Source organism: Aulonocara stuartgranti, assembly GCF_965226115.1.
Source record: "Aulonocara stuartgranti genome assembly, chromosome: 12".
Classification (NCBI taxonomy): domain Eukaryota; kingdom Metazoa; phylum Chordata; class Actinopteri; order Cichliformes; family Cichlidae; genus Aulonocara; species Aulonocara stuartgranti.
The window spans coordinates 9,188,093-9,203,076 of record NC_138948.1 but is presented as its reverse complement, the minus strand read 5'-3'; the positions used below and the strand labels follow the sequence as shown (position 1 = coordinate 9,203,076).

The 14,984-nt window shown below is 39.9% G+C and overlaps 1 protein-coding gene across 1 annotated transcript; it reads right to left on the bottom strand.

Annotated features, from left to right (window-relative positions):
• Positions 1 to 291: 291 nt before the first annotated feature.
• On the bottom strand, positions 292 to 13,799 carry LOC309718312 (UDP-glucuronosyltransferase 2A2-like). The gene is made up of 6 exons (XM_082553409.1): positions 13,048 to 13,799; positions 12,744 to 12,892; positions 12,468 to 12,599; positions 12,091 to 12,178; positions 11,273 to 11,492; positions 292 to 821 (listed from the first exon to the last, which is right to left on the bottom strand). The coding sequence occupies exons 1-6, from the start codon at positions 13,763 to 13,765 to the stop codon at positions 536 to 538; spliced, it is 1,593 nt and encodes a 530-aa protein (XP_082409535.1). The 5' UTR covers positions 13,766 to 13,799; the 3' UTR covers positions 292 to 535.
• Positions 13,800 to 14,984: the final 1,185 nt, after the last annotated feature.

Below are 14,984 nucleotides of genomic sequence, written 5' to 3'. Positions count from 1 at the left end.
AAAAAAATGGAAAATTGAGTTTTAGGACACCGCAGCACTTTAAGTAAAAACTTATTCCTGTACTTTTCAACATGTTCATACAAAGGAAATGTTTACGAAGTTTTGTCATCCAAATGTATCAGCTTGTATCAACCTCTTTCATAACATGATTTAGTGTTTTTTTGTTTTTCCTCATAATTCATAATAACATAATTTATGTAAAATTTTAATTTGAACCTTTTATATCTATATAACTGTTGATGGCATGGATGTATGCCTAGATTACTAAAAGAGAAACTTGTGTTACTCAGCTAAAGGCATAGAATGAATTTTCTTTTCTTAAAAAAATATACTCAACAGCCAATCAGCATTTGGTTTTTAATGTCAGATTAAATTCAGGTACATTTATGCAAATTAACACACTTGTAATTAGTTAAAGTAATCAATGGTGATACATAAAGAATAAGATGGTGGGAAACTAAACATACATGAAAGAAAATCTCATGTAAGTAACAAATACTGCACTGGTCCCACATCTCTGTTTCTGTTCAGTCTGTTATTTAGCCTTCCTTTTCTTTTTTTCTTTCCTGACACAACACCTGTTCAAACAGAAACTGCAGGTCTTGATGAAGATGAATATGAGAAGTAGAACTATAGTGAGGAAGAAGCCCAGGACATCCAGGCTGTGATACTGGTACCAGGTGAGCTCATGGGCCTGGACCCTCAAGTGCTTGGCCCCTTTATTTCTCAGTGTGAATTCAATCCAGAATACTGCCTCTTCCAGAGCACTCATGGGTCTGTCGTGGTGGATGCTGGACAGCTGCATAGCATTTTCTTTGTACCTGTGAATGTGTATATGAATTAAAAAACATAATCTGAATTGTTACATTTTTATTATTTTTTCCTCTTTATTTATAGAATTTTTACATGTAGCTTGACATATCAGGGCTAATAAAATAAGTACCAAATGATACAAAGATATACCTCATTACAGTTCAGGCAATTACAATTTTTGAGAACTAGTGAACAGCTGATAACCAGTCCTGATCCAAACGTCCAATCCAAAAAAATAAATAAATAAATAAAAAATAGGCAAGGCTTGAGTGTAACACTCAAAACAGGAGAGAGCAGTGCAAAATAAAAAGTCCTGTATAACTGAAGTGTTGTGCAGGTAAAAAACACATGAGTTAAATACGAGGTGGATGTGTTGCCACTGTTACACAGGTCAGGAATGTCGGGGTATATTTTAGATAGTCTAGATCAGTCTTTCTCAAACTGTGGTATGCGTACCACTAGTAGTACTTGGGTTCTCTCTGGTGGTACATGGGAAAGCTCCAATTTTTTTAAGATTAAATAATGTGCCATTGTGGAGGCTCCCGACGTTTTCGGGTTGACTCCCGAGGCTCTTCTGTGAGCCGGAGTGAACCAGAAAACGTCTCTCCAACCGCGAGTCCTGTGTGAAGAGCAGCCTTTCCTTATCGCCAGCGGTCACAGCAACTACAGAGCGCTGGCAGGCTCGTTTCCCTGGGCCTTAAAACTGCAAAGATGGAACGGCACTGATGGTAAAAACACAGCCCTTTTCCGCAGTGCCACAATCCTAGCCACAATCGATGAGTTGGAGAATCCGTGGCGCGGGAGATGCCGTTGGTGAGTCGGGAACTATCACCTGGATGCCGAAGCTCTTGGTAGCCAGGAGAAGGCAACCTGCTTCTTCTGCGAGTGAATGGTAATCCTTTGCGGCCAGCAGTGGGGAGTTGGCGAGGTCACCTCGCAACGGAAACTGTCTGAGAAAGAGGAATCCAACGTCATCCGTTCCTAGCAAGGGCAGCATGCCCTCCATGAGCTTGAGAGCTGTACCATCACCCAGGCCTGAGAGAGGGAGTTTATCAGCAAGCTCTGCATCGGAGAGGGAGTAGCACCACAGCAGCAGTGCCTTGAGAGGGGTGTATTTCCCTTGGGTGGGGGGGATCACCATCATCATTGTTAGGTATTTTAGTACCATGGTAGCATTTACTGGATATTGTTTTATAGTGACATTATGCAGGAAAACTCTGTCATTCAATAAGGCCCCTTTGTTTTAGTTATTTTTCTCTTTGACCCAAGAATTGATGTGTGAGAATCACAGGCTGGTACAAGGTTGAAATACCACAGAGATCACTCCCTCAGCTACATTAGTTTCTTAATCTTTTAGACGCCTGTTGAAGGCCAAATGGTTTGTTTCAGATTTCACTAATGTAAGAACTCTTTGTTTTGTGCCTTGAAAATATGTCGCTGAGATAATCACAATTGTAGCTGAACTGATACACTACACAAAGGATGCTTCTTCACCCAAGGGCAGGAAGACGCTGCCTTATCTTGGTCTGTACTGGTTTAAACTGATAAATCTGCTGTCTCATGAATTTTACCCTCTATATAAACTGTTGTACTTGTGAATAAAGTTGAGTCAATTTGGGAAGACAATCTGAAGCAGTCTCTGTTTTCTTGTTCTCCCAAGCTGCTCCCGAGCTCGTACTAACACGCTGAATGGCATGCTTGAATATTGCTTGAGAATATATTTGACTGTGTTACAGACTAAGGGACATTCTCTGCTGATAGGTGAAGGTACATTCTCTGCTGATAGACGTCCACGCCTCGAAGGAAGTCGATCCACGGATTAGGCCTTGGAAACCGTTTCCTTCAATCATCATGGAGGGTCATCACACAGCGGGTGGACAGCGGATCCAGCGAGGCCACCACACGATAGTAATTCATGTTGTCAGCTGAAACGTCATGGAGAGCAAACTGAACTTCGATAAGCATGAACCACAAAGGAGGGTCGTGAAGCTATAATTCCGGCAGCTTAACCGCAACAGCAAAAGATAAAATGTACAGCTCTGCTATCACTTCCAACATAAATGAAGACTGAAAAATAAACAGCAGTGGCGTTTGTAGGGTTACTGAAGTTGGGCTAGCTGGTATATAATTATGTGCTGCACGGTGGCTAGCTGCACAGCTATGTTAGCATAACATAAACTCAGTGAAGCTGGAGTATGATAGCTAACTTTTTACAACTCGATAAAAGTTGACGCGAGAGTTCCTGATGATTAGGAACAAATTTAATCGAATAATGGCTGGATGCTGTAAACAGACCAAACTTCAGTCAGGAGAAAAACTGAGATAATCCATCCACAATCCAAGATTAGTCATTAATATTCTGCTGCATGGGCTGGGGTGTAGTTACATCGTAAGGTTTTAAAAACTGAGCTTTAAAATGATTAGCAGTAATAAAAACCGAGAGAGGCCGACAGTGATCACTGACTGTTTTTAGGGGCTTGTTCAAAATAAATAGAACAAAATAAAAAGCATTAAAACCGCTTTAATAAATGCAGAGTAGTTTGGACCCAGAAGCAGGATTCATCAGGTAATCACTTAAAGATTGGATATCCCACCTGCTGTGAATGTTTTGATGCAGTACAGTTGTTATATTATCACTCGTCACATCTTGTTTATGAAAGTTAAAATAAATAATATTCATATAAGACATAAAATTGTCTTGTGTAAACTGTATGTAGGTGTTAAATAGGCCTATACTACTGTACTTTAATGTCGGTCATAAGCATGCTACTTTAAGAGCCATATATTTTATGAGGTGGTACCCATTGCAAAAAGTTTAGATCTTGAGAAGTGCAATCTGTACACCGTCTTAAACTGAATAAGAGAGAGTCTTGCACATGAGGACGAGGTATGAATTCTGTCAATTACTTTGTCCCAGTAATCTTTCCCAAACTTAAGGCCCAGGTCCTGTTCCCAACTTTTTTTTTTTTTTTTGGGGGGGGTTCAGTAATTGCCCCATGTCTTAATTAAGGTATTTAATAATAATAATAATAATGGATTGCATTTATATAGCACTTTTCGGGGCCCTCAAAGCGCTGTACAATTCCACTATTCATTCACTCTCACATTCACACACTGGTGGAGGCAAGCTACAGTTGTAGCCACAGCTGCCCTGGGGCAGACTGACAGAGGAGAGGCTGCCATATCGCGCGATGGGCTCCTCTGGCCATCACCAGTAGGCGGTAGGTGAAGTGTCTTGCCCAAGGACACAACGCCGAGACTGTCATAGCCGGGGCTCGAACCGGCAACCTTCCGGTTACAAGACGAAATGCCAACTCTTTGAGCCACGATCGCCCTTTTTTGTGTTATAAGAGCCTTACTGTGAGACTTCAGCTCAAATAATTCTTCCTACCATTGCTTAGGGGGCTGACTTGGAAACTCTGGCAAGATAGAAGATGCACAGTGTCTTATTTGACAATAGCGGAAGAAATGATACAAGTTATAATAATACAAATTATACAAAGAAGACAGGTCACTAAAGCTTAGAATAGTGTTATGTTTAAAAAAAAAATTAATCCTAAAAACATGTAATACCCATCCCTCGTGGACTCCCATATACACGAGTTCACGAGGGATGGTGGCAATAGGTGGTTGTTACAGATTGGGGCCAGAGCAGAGGCAGAGACTGAATTGAAGTGACACTTTTTTTGGATATATGGCGCCCTCCAGTGATTACTTACCTGATGATCTGAGGAAAACTATAGTGAGAGGGGCAGCCCCATTCCAATGGCAGGTTGGGTTTGTCAGGACAAATGTGTAAATGGCTGGTAGACCCAATTATTTACCATACTCTATTAGTTTTCCTTTTACATGTCTCAGACTGCTTATTTGTCATGGTTGACTGTGTGGCAGGCAGGCAGGAGTGGTGGACCCAATACGCAGGACTCTTGGAGACAGGACTTAAACTGAAAACGCAGCTTTATTGCTGGAAAAACTCCTCAAACTATGAGTCACAAAACTGAACAAAAACTTACAAACAGTGGTGCTGGAGAACTGGAACATGACAAACACACAGCATGGAGAAGGTAAGAGGATGAACAGACGTTAACGACACAACACCGAGTAGGGGAAGACACAGACACTAAATACAAGAGGTGAACGGAGCGAAGAGGAAACAGCTGGGAGACACGGCTGACGCTGATTACACTGACGAGACAGGGAGAGCACAAAGCTGAACGCACTGACATAGGACACAGAACTACAAAATAAAACAGGAAGCACACGACAGAGACACAGACGCAGACTCATAAGCAGGCATACCGAATATAACACATAGAACTCAAACAATAATAATCATCATCAACAAAACACCAGAGAAACAAAACGTTCATTCAAAATAGATCAGAACTCAGAATGCTGGGTCAATACTGACCCAGAACCGTGACATTATTGTGTTGTTTTTGTTGTTTGTTGTTGTTTTGTATCAAAAAATTCAAATAAAGAGATACATTTAAAAAAACAACAACTTTGTGGTACTTGAACTTTTATGCTCATTAGACCTTTATTACGGTGGCCCCGGTGTACAAACTCCAAAAACACTTACAAATTCCAAATATCATGCACAAACTCCAAAACACATGCAAAATCCAAAACACTTACAAAATCCAAAACACATGCAAAATCCAAAACACGTACAAAATCCGAAACACTTACAAAATCCAAAACACTTACAAAATCCAAAACACATGCAAAATCCAAAACACATGCAAAATCCAAAACACATGCAAAATCCAAAACACTTACAAAATCCAAAACACGTACAAAATCCAAAACACATGCAAACTCCAAAACACGTACAAAATCCAAAACACGTACAAAATCCAAAACACATGCAAAATCCAAAACACATGCAAAATCCAAAACACTTACAAAATCCAAAACACATGCAAACTCCAAAACACGTACAAAATCCAAAACACGTACAAAATCCAAAACACTTACAAACTCCAAAACACTTACAAAATCCAAAACACTTGCAAACTCCAAATCACAATGGAAGTGCTCCTGGACGCTAGGGGCAGTGTTGAGCTCGATTTGCAAAATAAACGGCAAGTTTGTTGGGCTGTATGGGACGGTATAGTCTCCGTCACACTGCCCAGGTTGCCTAGCAACCATGATACTAACCGCTGAAAACGTGTTATACAACTTTGTTTGACAGAAATGAAGGAGAACATATTTTGTTCGTTTGTTTGTTTCTGCAAGAGCTTTGTGTGATTTGATAAGTATCTGAGGCTGAGACCACAGGACAGTAAAACATGATTTTTGGGCTTCATTTCTGTACTGAACAGTCATTTAACATTAGTTAGTAAATAACAATTAGCTAATGTTGTTCATGAGACTAAAGTCATATCACTTTGGTAATGTAAATATAATATGGCCAATATTATAGTTATTATATTAATCATTATTAGCTATTACAGCAGTGAACATGAACTCTGTGTCAAATACTGAGCCTCAGTACAGATTCAAGTTGCAGTTATTTATGTCTTATCACCTTAAATCTTCACTCAAAGACAAGTATCTTTGACAGTGCATATATAGGTGTATCATATATGCTTCAGGAAAAACTGCATATATATGCATATATATGCTTCAGGAAAAACTGAACAGGATGGAGGTGGACCCCTGCCTGGTCGCTTGGATCTCCGACTACCTCACCGACAGACCACAGTACGTCAGGCTGAAGCACATCACGTCTGACACTGTGGTCAGCAGCACAGGAGCACCACAGGGAACTGTGCTGTCCCCTCTTCTCTTCACCCTGTACACCTCTGACTTCTGCTACAACTCTGAATTATGCCACATTCAGAAGTTTGCAGACGACACAGCCATCATGGGGTGTATCTGGGATGATCAGGAAGAGGAGTACAGAAGTCTGGTGAGGAACTTTGTCGCATGGAGTCACACAAACCACCTGCAACTCAACACCTCAAAGACTAAGGAACTGGTTGTGGACTTCGGGAGGTCTAGAGCAGGTCCACTGCCGGTTCAGATAGAGGGGGAGGAGGTGGAGGTGGTCAACAAGTACAAGTACCTCGGGCTGTGGGTGGACAATAAACTGGACTGGTCATGCAACACAGAGCACCTGTACAAAAAAGCCCAAAGCCGACTGTACTTCCTCAGGAGGCTGAGGTCTTTTAACATCTGCAGGAAGCTCCTGAGGATGTTTTACCAGTCGGTGGTTGCTGGAGTACTTTTCTATGCTGTGGTGTGCTGGGGGAGCAGCACAGCAAAGAAGGACTCATCCAGGCTGGAAAAACTGATCAGGAGGGCTAGCTCTGTGGTCGGCATGAAGCTGGACACTCTGGTGACAGTGGCAGAGAAAAGGACATTAAAGAAACTGATGGACATTATGGACAATGCCAGGCATCCTCTGCACACGGCCATTAACAACCAGAAGAGTCTGTTCAGTGACAGGTTGCTTCTCCCCAAGACAAGAACCAACAGACTTAAAAACTCCTTTGTCCCACACGCCATCAAACTGTTTAACTCCTCTCTGGAGGGGAGAGGGAGGGGAAACAGGAGGACAAAGGAGGGGGGAACAACTAAGCTGTAGTGCCTCTTCACCTCACTGTGCAATACCTTTTGTGCAATACTTTTGTAAATAGTCAACAGTGCAATAGACCTCAATACTTGAAATGTGCAATTCATTCACTTGTATTTTTATTTTTTATTCCTATTTATTCTATTTATCCCCTTCGTATATTTTATTTATATTGTCTCTGTATTTATATATGTGTGTGTGTGTGTGTGTGTGTGTGTGTGTGTGTGTGTGTGTGTGTGTGTATATATATATATAATATTCTGTAACTCTGTAACTTCTGTCGGTGCTGTGCTTTTTTGGAAATCGAATTTCCCAGAGGAACCCACCCGAGGGATTAATAAAGTTCTATCTAATCTAATCTAATCTATATAAGAGACAAATGTTGTTCCTTCAGTATGTTGGCATTACTAAATTTGGCTCATTGTTTACATATATTTATAAAAAGAAAATGTACGAGCTGTGAAAACTGTTTCTGAATGAAGAGTAGACTGACATATTAAATATTCCTTTATGGACCATGACCATGTCATAACTGCTTTAAGTCATACAGAATAGATATCAGAGCCTTAAACAGGCTGACTTCTGCTAAATGGGTCAAACTGGGCAGAAAGTATACAAACACATAACATCCTTATAGAATATGATGTAACAATATAGATCAACTTACCTCAGAATATATAAAGCATATAAACAATTACAGCAATATGATGCAACAAACACAGCAGTACTACTAATCCAAAATACTCAAAGCTTCATAGAACTGGAACAAACATTTATTTTTAGGTCCATTCTGCTGCTGATACAGACTTTAGGTTTCTGAACATTAAACTTGTTGCTGCCTTTCATGGTGTGTAACTTGAAGGCCCTGAGTACTTTCTCCCACACTGAAAACACTGGAATGATAAAATTATTTGAACATAACCTAATAAGACTGATTTAGGACAGACAATTAGTTATGTTAAACTTTCCTAGCAGTCCTTCACAAACAGGGAACAGTCTGTCTATTATCTCCATCTGTCAGCTGCTGCTGGCTCTTCTTCCTCCTCTTCCTCACACACTGCTGAGTTTGTCCTGGTGGATCATCAGGGGTGCAAAGCCTCACAGATGATGTGCAGCAGTGGGTCCCTCAGTCTGTCCTCACTCTGGACACTTGCAGTTGTCACACATGGAAATCAAATGTGTGATAAGGTGCAGGATTCAAACACAAGTGTAACTTATAACTACATGTTCATACTTTTATTACACAACCAGAGAGAAAGAAAAAGAGAGAGAGTGCAGGACGGACAGACAGGTGATAGTCTCAGGTGTATACACTGCTACAAAACAGCACAAGAGAAGGAGGATTTAGTATTTGTGTTATTACAGTGGTAAACAAGAAGAGTTCCCAGATGGTGCAGTGGACACATGTGTGACTCCTGTGATTAAAGCATCTTTCTTTCAGCTTAACGAGTGAACCGTCAGCTCGTTCAAACACACGTTAAAGTGCGTTTGGCTCGACACCACCGAACAGAGGCAGCAATACAACATAGCTAACATTAACAGTGCAGTGAATCCTGCTTGTGCCGTGATATTCAGGACTACAAACCGAGCAGCATCACTGACTTTCAGCTTGTTGTGTTTGTGGATATATGACTGACTTTAATTATCCATAAAATCATCACATTCTCTGTAAGATTAAAGTCAACTATTGAACAGCGTATATTTTGAAGTAAAGGCTTTAAAACCAAGTTAGTACAAACATCGCTAATGTCACATAACTTTCCTGACATGTGGCCAACAGTAATGTTTTAATGTTCTCCATTATAAAAACATTCGCGCATAAATAAGTGACATAATATTCAGTACTTACTTCTGAAAGTTTACTCTTTGGCCGCTCCGCTTCCGCCGTTTTTTTCGACAAAATTATCCACACCGACTGCCACGCTATGAAGTCTGGGATATGTTGGGCCATGAAGGCTACACCAAAATCCTTAAAATTCAGGGAAATGAAGGACGCATTTGAGGGCCGCATTTCGAGCAGCCTTTGAACTGGGACAGCCTTCGTCGTGTCGCTGTGACGTAATCGGCCTTAAAATGCGGCCTTTAAGGCTGCAGACCCTGAATTGGGATACAGCCCAAATCCGGTCATTGGTACTTCCTGGCTTGTGTAGTTACTAGGTAAAAGAAAGCTCAACACTGCCCCTAGCGTCCTGGAGCATTTCCGTTGTGTTTTGGATTTTGTACGTGTTTTGGATTTTGTAAGTGTTTTGGATTTTGTACGTGCTTTGTCTCTAGGGGCCACCGTACTTTATGATATGCTGTAAATCTGTCTTTTGAATTCTCCTATGAAGCAGAAAAACAATAGTTTGTACATAAAATATAGAAGTTGGCACTGTGACATCAACCACTGATTAGTGAAATCTTGTTTTGAAGTGTGAACCTGAGCATGGCCCTGAGAACCCAAGGGCATGTACATTCAGTGACTTGTGATTACTGTCTTTATCATCTTTCTATGTAAAGCTCTCAATTTCAGGCTCTGTGTGCGCTCACACAAAAAGAGGTGTTTTATGGGACATGTGACTCTGCTTCTGTATGAAATGATCCCTTTCATTGCCACCTAGTCCAGTCAGAGATGCTATCAGATGATGATAAAATTCTTAAAATTAATCTCTAAAGAACATAAAACTGCAAGAATAAACAGTTAAATGAGGCGAGAGATTAATGGTACAGAAAATCATTAATCTTGAAATTTATTGTAAAGAGCCCTCAACTCCAGTTAATAATTTAATCACTTTGTGCAGTCTCGGTGCTGCTGTTTATTTCTAAGGAGATGGCTGCACGTTAGAGCTTAAACTCCAAACGTTAAATGTCATGGTCTCAAAGCCTAATAAGAGACATGGAAATAACTTTAGTTTGTTGCAGATTTAAGTGAAACGAATTTGATTGTGTGAATGGGTATTCTTGGTGTGTGTTCTACTATTCCATCACTGTAAAAGAGGTTTAACAGCAAATTAAAACAAAGTACAAAAGGGTTGCTAAAACTTTTTAACACGACCAGCGTATAAGTACCCTGCACTTATGTGCAATTTGCAGGCAACAATTTAGGTTTTTGCAAGAAACAATAAAACAAGTACAATGGAAATATCCTGTGCTTTCTGGGGCATGGGTTGTGTTATGGTGTAACTAAAAAATGTTGCACAAAAAATTGCACTTAATTACAGGGTACTTGTAGTCTAACAATGTAATTATTTTATTATTTCCTGCAAAAACCTGACTTGGTACAAAACATTACATGTAATTAAAGGCTACTTGTGCCTTAGTTGTGGGTGCTACATTCATTGTAATTGTTTCATTGTTTCGCTGGTGACTCCATAATATGGTTTGCATTCCAGAAAGTACAGGGTACTTACAGTGTACTTCTTTCATTATATCCTGCAAAAACCTGACTTGACACAAAATGCACGTAAGTACAGCGTACTTGCACCATATTTGTAGTTTGTGTTATAAAGTGTTGCCAGAACATTTAAAACTTTTTTTTGTCTTGCTAAATTAATACATGCACATTCCAGTGACAATAAAGGGCTCAGTGGTTTTAGTAAGGTACAGCATAACAACTTACATTTATGAAAAAAAAAAGCCTCGCAAAGGCTCTGTAAAGCACCCCAAAACATGCTGCAAATCAATTAAAAAAAATAAATAAACGAATGAGAAACCAAGACCAGATTGTGTTCAGTGTAGGTTGATCACTGTGACTTGAAATTGCAAATAATTCTGGTTTAAGGTATGTTATGCTTGGCCTTCATACTTTTCATACTCTTGAGCCCACACTCATCTTTGCTATAAAATCTATACTTTCAAATCCTAATCCAAAGTATACAGATAGTTCAAAGAACTCACGATTTGTAGTTGATGACTGTGTTGATTGTGTCTCTAAGACCTTCAGACGTCATGAAGTTCAAGTTGAGAATAACTGCAGCTCCTTTTTCTTTCATATGGACCATGTTGTCTGGCTGGTCAGCAAACATGGGGATGCCCACAATGGGAACGCCATGGTAGATGGCTTCATAAATCCCGTTTGTGCCTCCATGGGTGATGAAAGCTCTAGCTTTAGGGTGACCTAAGACATGTCAAATAACCATGAAACATCTGGAGTAAGTTTTTCACACTTGGACAGCAAAAAGGTTTCACTAAACCTGGACAAGTACTTAGCTTTAGTTTTAAGGTGACATAAGACATGCCAAATAACCATTAAACAAACCATTAAACATTTAATTACTTATTACACACTTGGACTACTTGGGAATGTCAATATATGTGAAGAAGTGATTTAAGTTGAAATTTAACTTGCATGTCCAGACATCTGTTAAAGTGGAACAGCTTTGAGAAAATGAACTAAACAAAGTAGTTTAGCGCAGCGTGCAACTTGTAATCATGATTTCATCTGTGAGAAAATCATATTTCATTCAGTTCTCCTTGTTTTTAATATAACAAATGCTCACAGCCTCCAATAAAACATTTAGTGTTGAATGTGGCAAAATAAGCTCTAGGCTTTTAAAAACTTTTGTAGAAAAAATTATGTTCAGTGTGCAGTGAAAATTTGCCATCGTTGTGGAATCTGTTTTCACTAAGATAAGTTTTGATGGAATCAATGTTTCTATACTGCCCATCATCTATTGATCCGTTATTCATCTGTGATTGGTACCCACATTACTTACCCAGGAGGTCATTCTGAGGGATCCAGTCATATATTTTAGTGTTGCCACCCAAAGTTTCTGGCTTTTCTCCTCTATATCTCCACAGCACCTATAAACAGTAAGATATTTGCTAACATGATTGGGGGGGTTTTGTATGCTAGTTTTATATTGTAATGCAATTTTTCAAGACTTGAAGGGTAGGGGACATCTCAAGACTTGTCATTAGAAATCATCAGACAAACAACAGACAAACAGACAAAATCTGACTTTTCGCAGGAAAAACTGAGTGATGTAAAATTTGAGATGGTAGAAATGGTAGTTTTGGTAGTCCTAGTAGTCTAAGGTGACCATATTTTGATTTCCAAAAAAGAGGACACTTGTCCTTAAAGAAAACTTAACTTTTGTGGGATCTGAGCGAGGCCTGAAGCTATCATGTTTGCCTTCTCCTTGGTGACGTTGTTGATCATGGATCCTAAAGTGAAGATCACAATGCCATCATCTCCAGAACTCTGCACAAATTCCTCCAGATCCTGTAACAAGTCAAATATTAGCCCACCACCAGCCAACCAGCTGTTTTCTCATTTTTGTTCAACATTTTGATGGCTTCACTGCTCCTGGCAGGAATATTCTGTGATGTAATGATTAATCAGATGGTAATAGTTGAGTGTCCTTACCTCTGGTAAAGGTTTAGCAGGTCTGCAGTGGATCCCACCAACATATTTGAAGTTGGGGAGGAAAGGACGAGGGAATTCAAAATCCCAGTAGGTTCGAATTAACCAGATGTCTGCTTTACTCATCAACTCACAGGCACTGGTGGGAGTTCCTGTTGCAATGCATAAGTAAAGGACATATCACCAATAGTTCATACAAGGCATATTTTCTTAATCAGATCTGATGGGATATTTAAAAAACTGCGTTTAAATCTTTAGCAAGTTTTAAATAGTTTTATAAATCAGTGCTTTACGCCTATTTGCTCACCTTTGACATCAGAGTAATATCTGTCTAATACGTTCCAAAAAGTGTGATCAATCATGATGTCTTGGAGAGTGTAGAAGAGAAAGTTCCACACTCTCTCTGAGAAGTCCATCTTATCTGTGAGTTTGCTCATAGCACCGGGAACAAAGGATGGTGGAGCAGGCATCTGACCACAATGCCTCTCCCAGTTATTAGCTAAGGAGAAGCGCAAGGAGAAGACGAGTGGGATCCCCAAAATATCTGCTACCAAGTCACTGCCAGGGTAGAGGGGGTCAGCCAAGAGAAGGTCGTACTTTCCTTCTTTCAATTTCTTCATGGCGGCTTCTGATTTCACCACACCGTCCAAATACTGGATAGAAAACTGCAGGTCAGTTTTCATTATGTCAATGAATCTGATGTAGAGCTCCAAGTAGTTCATATAATCAATCTCGTATATGGAGAATCGGAGGAACTCTTCTAGAAACTCTTCCATAGCCTCCAATGAGAAAGAGACGTTGAAGGGCTCATAGTGAAAGCGGGAAGGTTCATTGGTGTTCATGTACATTGACGAGCTCGGGGTCAGTACAGTCACCTGGTGTCCCCTGTCAACCAGCATCTCCAGAACAAGCTTCATGTTTATCCAGTGGCTGCCTTCGGTGTACCACACCAAAATGTTCCCTCCGTTTGCACTCCATGTCGCACAAAGTACCATCAGGACGCAGGCAGTGAGACGCAGATCCATGGTGTCTGAATGTCAGCAGGAAAACCAGCTGTGGTCTGATCCTTTGTAGAAGTATCACAGGAAAGATAATTATTAACTCAAAGTTAAACTCTGACTCACTTCTTCTGTACAGTATTGCTCATTTCACAATGGGTTAAAAGTTAATGGGAATAAAGTTGACAGTACTGAAAAAAGCAGGACTGATCCGGTATGAGAAATCCACTAAGAAATTAGTAAAAATGTCAGAGCTCGACGTTGTTGTTAGTCGGGTAGAGACGGAGTGAAGTAATGTAAAACAATGGTCATTTCAACTGTATAGGCTTGGACACTGTTGCATAATCTGAGGAAGTTGTGGGTGCCTGTGCAACTGTTTCCATGCATGCCACTGAAACACAAAGGAGTCAGGATTGTTAGAATTCAAACAAGCTGTAACCCCATTGATGATTTGACTCTGCCAGTGTTGAGGTTCAAGGTTAAGCCAATATTTAAAAGGTGATGGAGAGTTATCATTCAAGACATATCTGGTAAAATAAAGGAATTAATAAAAAGTTTTTTATACAGTCTGTGTGATGATCTCTCCAGATTTTTTGAGGAGAATGTGAAGAATGAAGTTGAAGTGCCCTGAGGCAACTGCTGTTGTGATTTGGCACTATTTAAATAAAACTGAATTCAACTGAACTCACTTTAATAAGAGAGGTCCAAAAGATCCTGTTGAGTTTCATGAGTCCTGACTCCATTCTAACTGGATACAGCCTTAAAACATACTTGTGTTTAATCAAATTTACCTTTCAGCTTCTTTTTTATATTTATTAATACACAGCCATTTTCACATCTGTCAGTTACAATCCTCACTAAACTTTGATACACAAGAAAAAGATACGAAACCACCTGGATATTTGAAACCACAAGCATGCACGTTTGTCACATCTGAAGACGGCACTCTGAGTGCTTGTCAATGAAATTCCCCCCCTGACCTCACCTTTTATATAAGGTGATAAGATACAAGATACAACATGCCAAACACAATTACCTGACTGAGAGAAACAGATATTGAAACGGCATCATGCTCATGTGGTCTTGTCCCGCAGAGTCGGAATTAATTGATTATGAGTCGTTTCTGGGCAGAAGTGTAAAAATATACAGTAATGTTTGAGACAAAAGTGATTTGGCAAGAACATGCATACAAAAGTAATCTCACTTTATATCTCTCAGTCTTAACAAATTTCAATTCAACAATCTT

What these genes read in the sequence shown, in the direction of transcription:
- LOC309718312 (XM_082553409.1), bottom strand. Translation starts at nt 13,765, where the DNA reads ATGGATCTGCGTCTCACTGCCTGCGTCCTGATGGTACTTTGTGCGACA. An exon ending in CCCTCAGAATGACCTCCTGG is followed by an intron (nt 11,493 to 12,090) that starts GTAAGTAATGTG and finishes GACATGTCTTAG; the next exon opens with GTCACCCTAAAGCTAGAGCT. An exon ending in ACAGTCATCAACTACAAATC is followed by an intron (nt 822 to 11,272) that starts GTGAGTTCTTTG and finishes ACACATTCACAG; the next exon opens with GTACAAAGAAAATGCTATGC.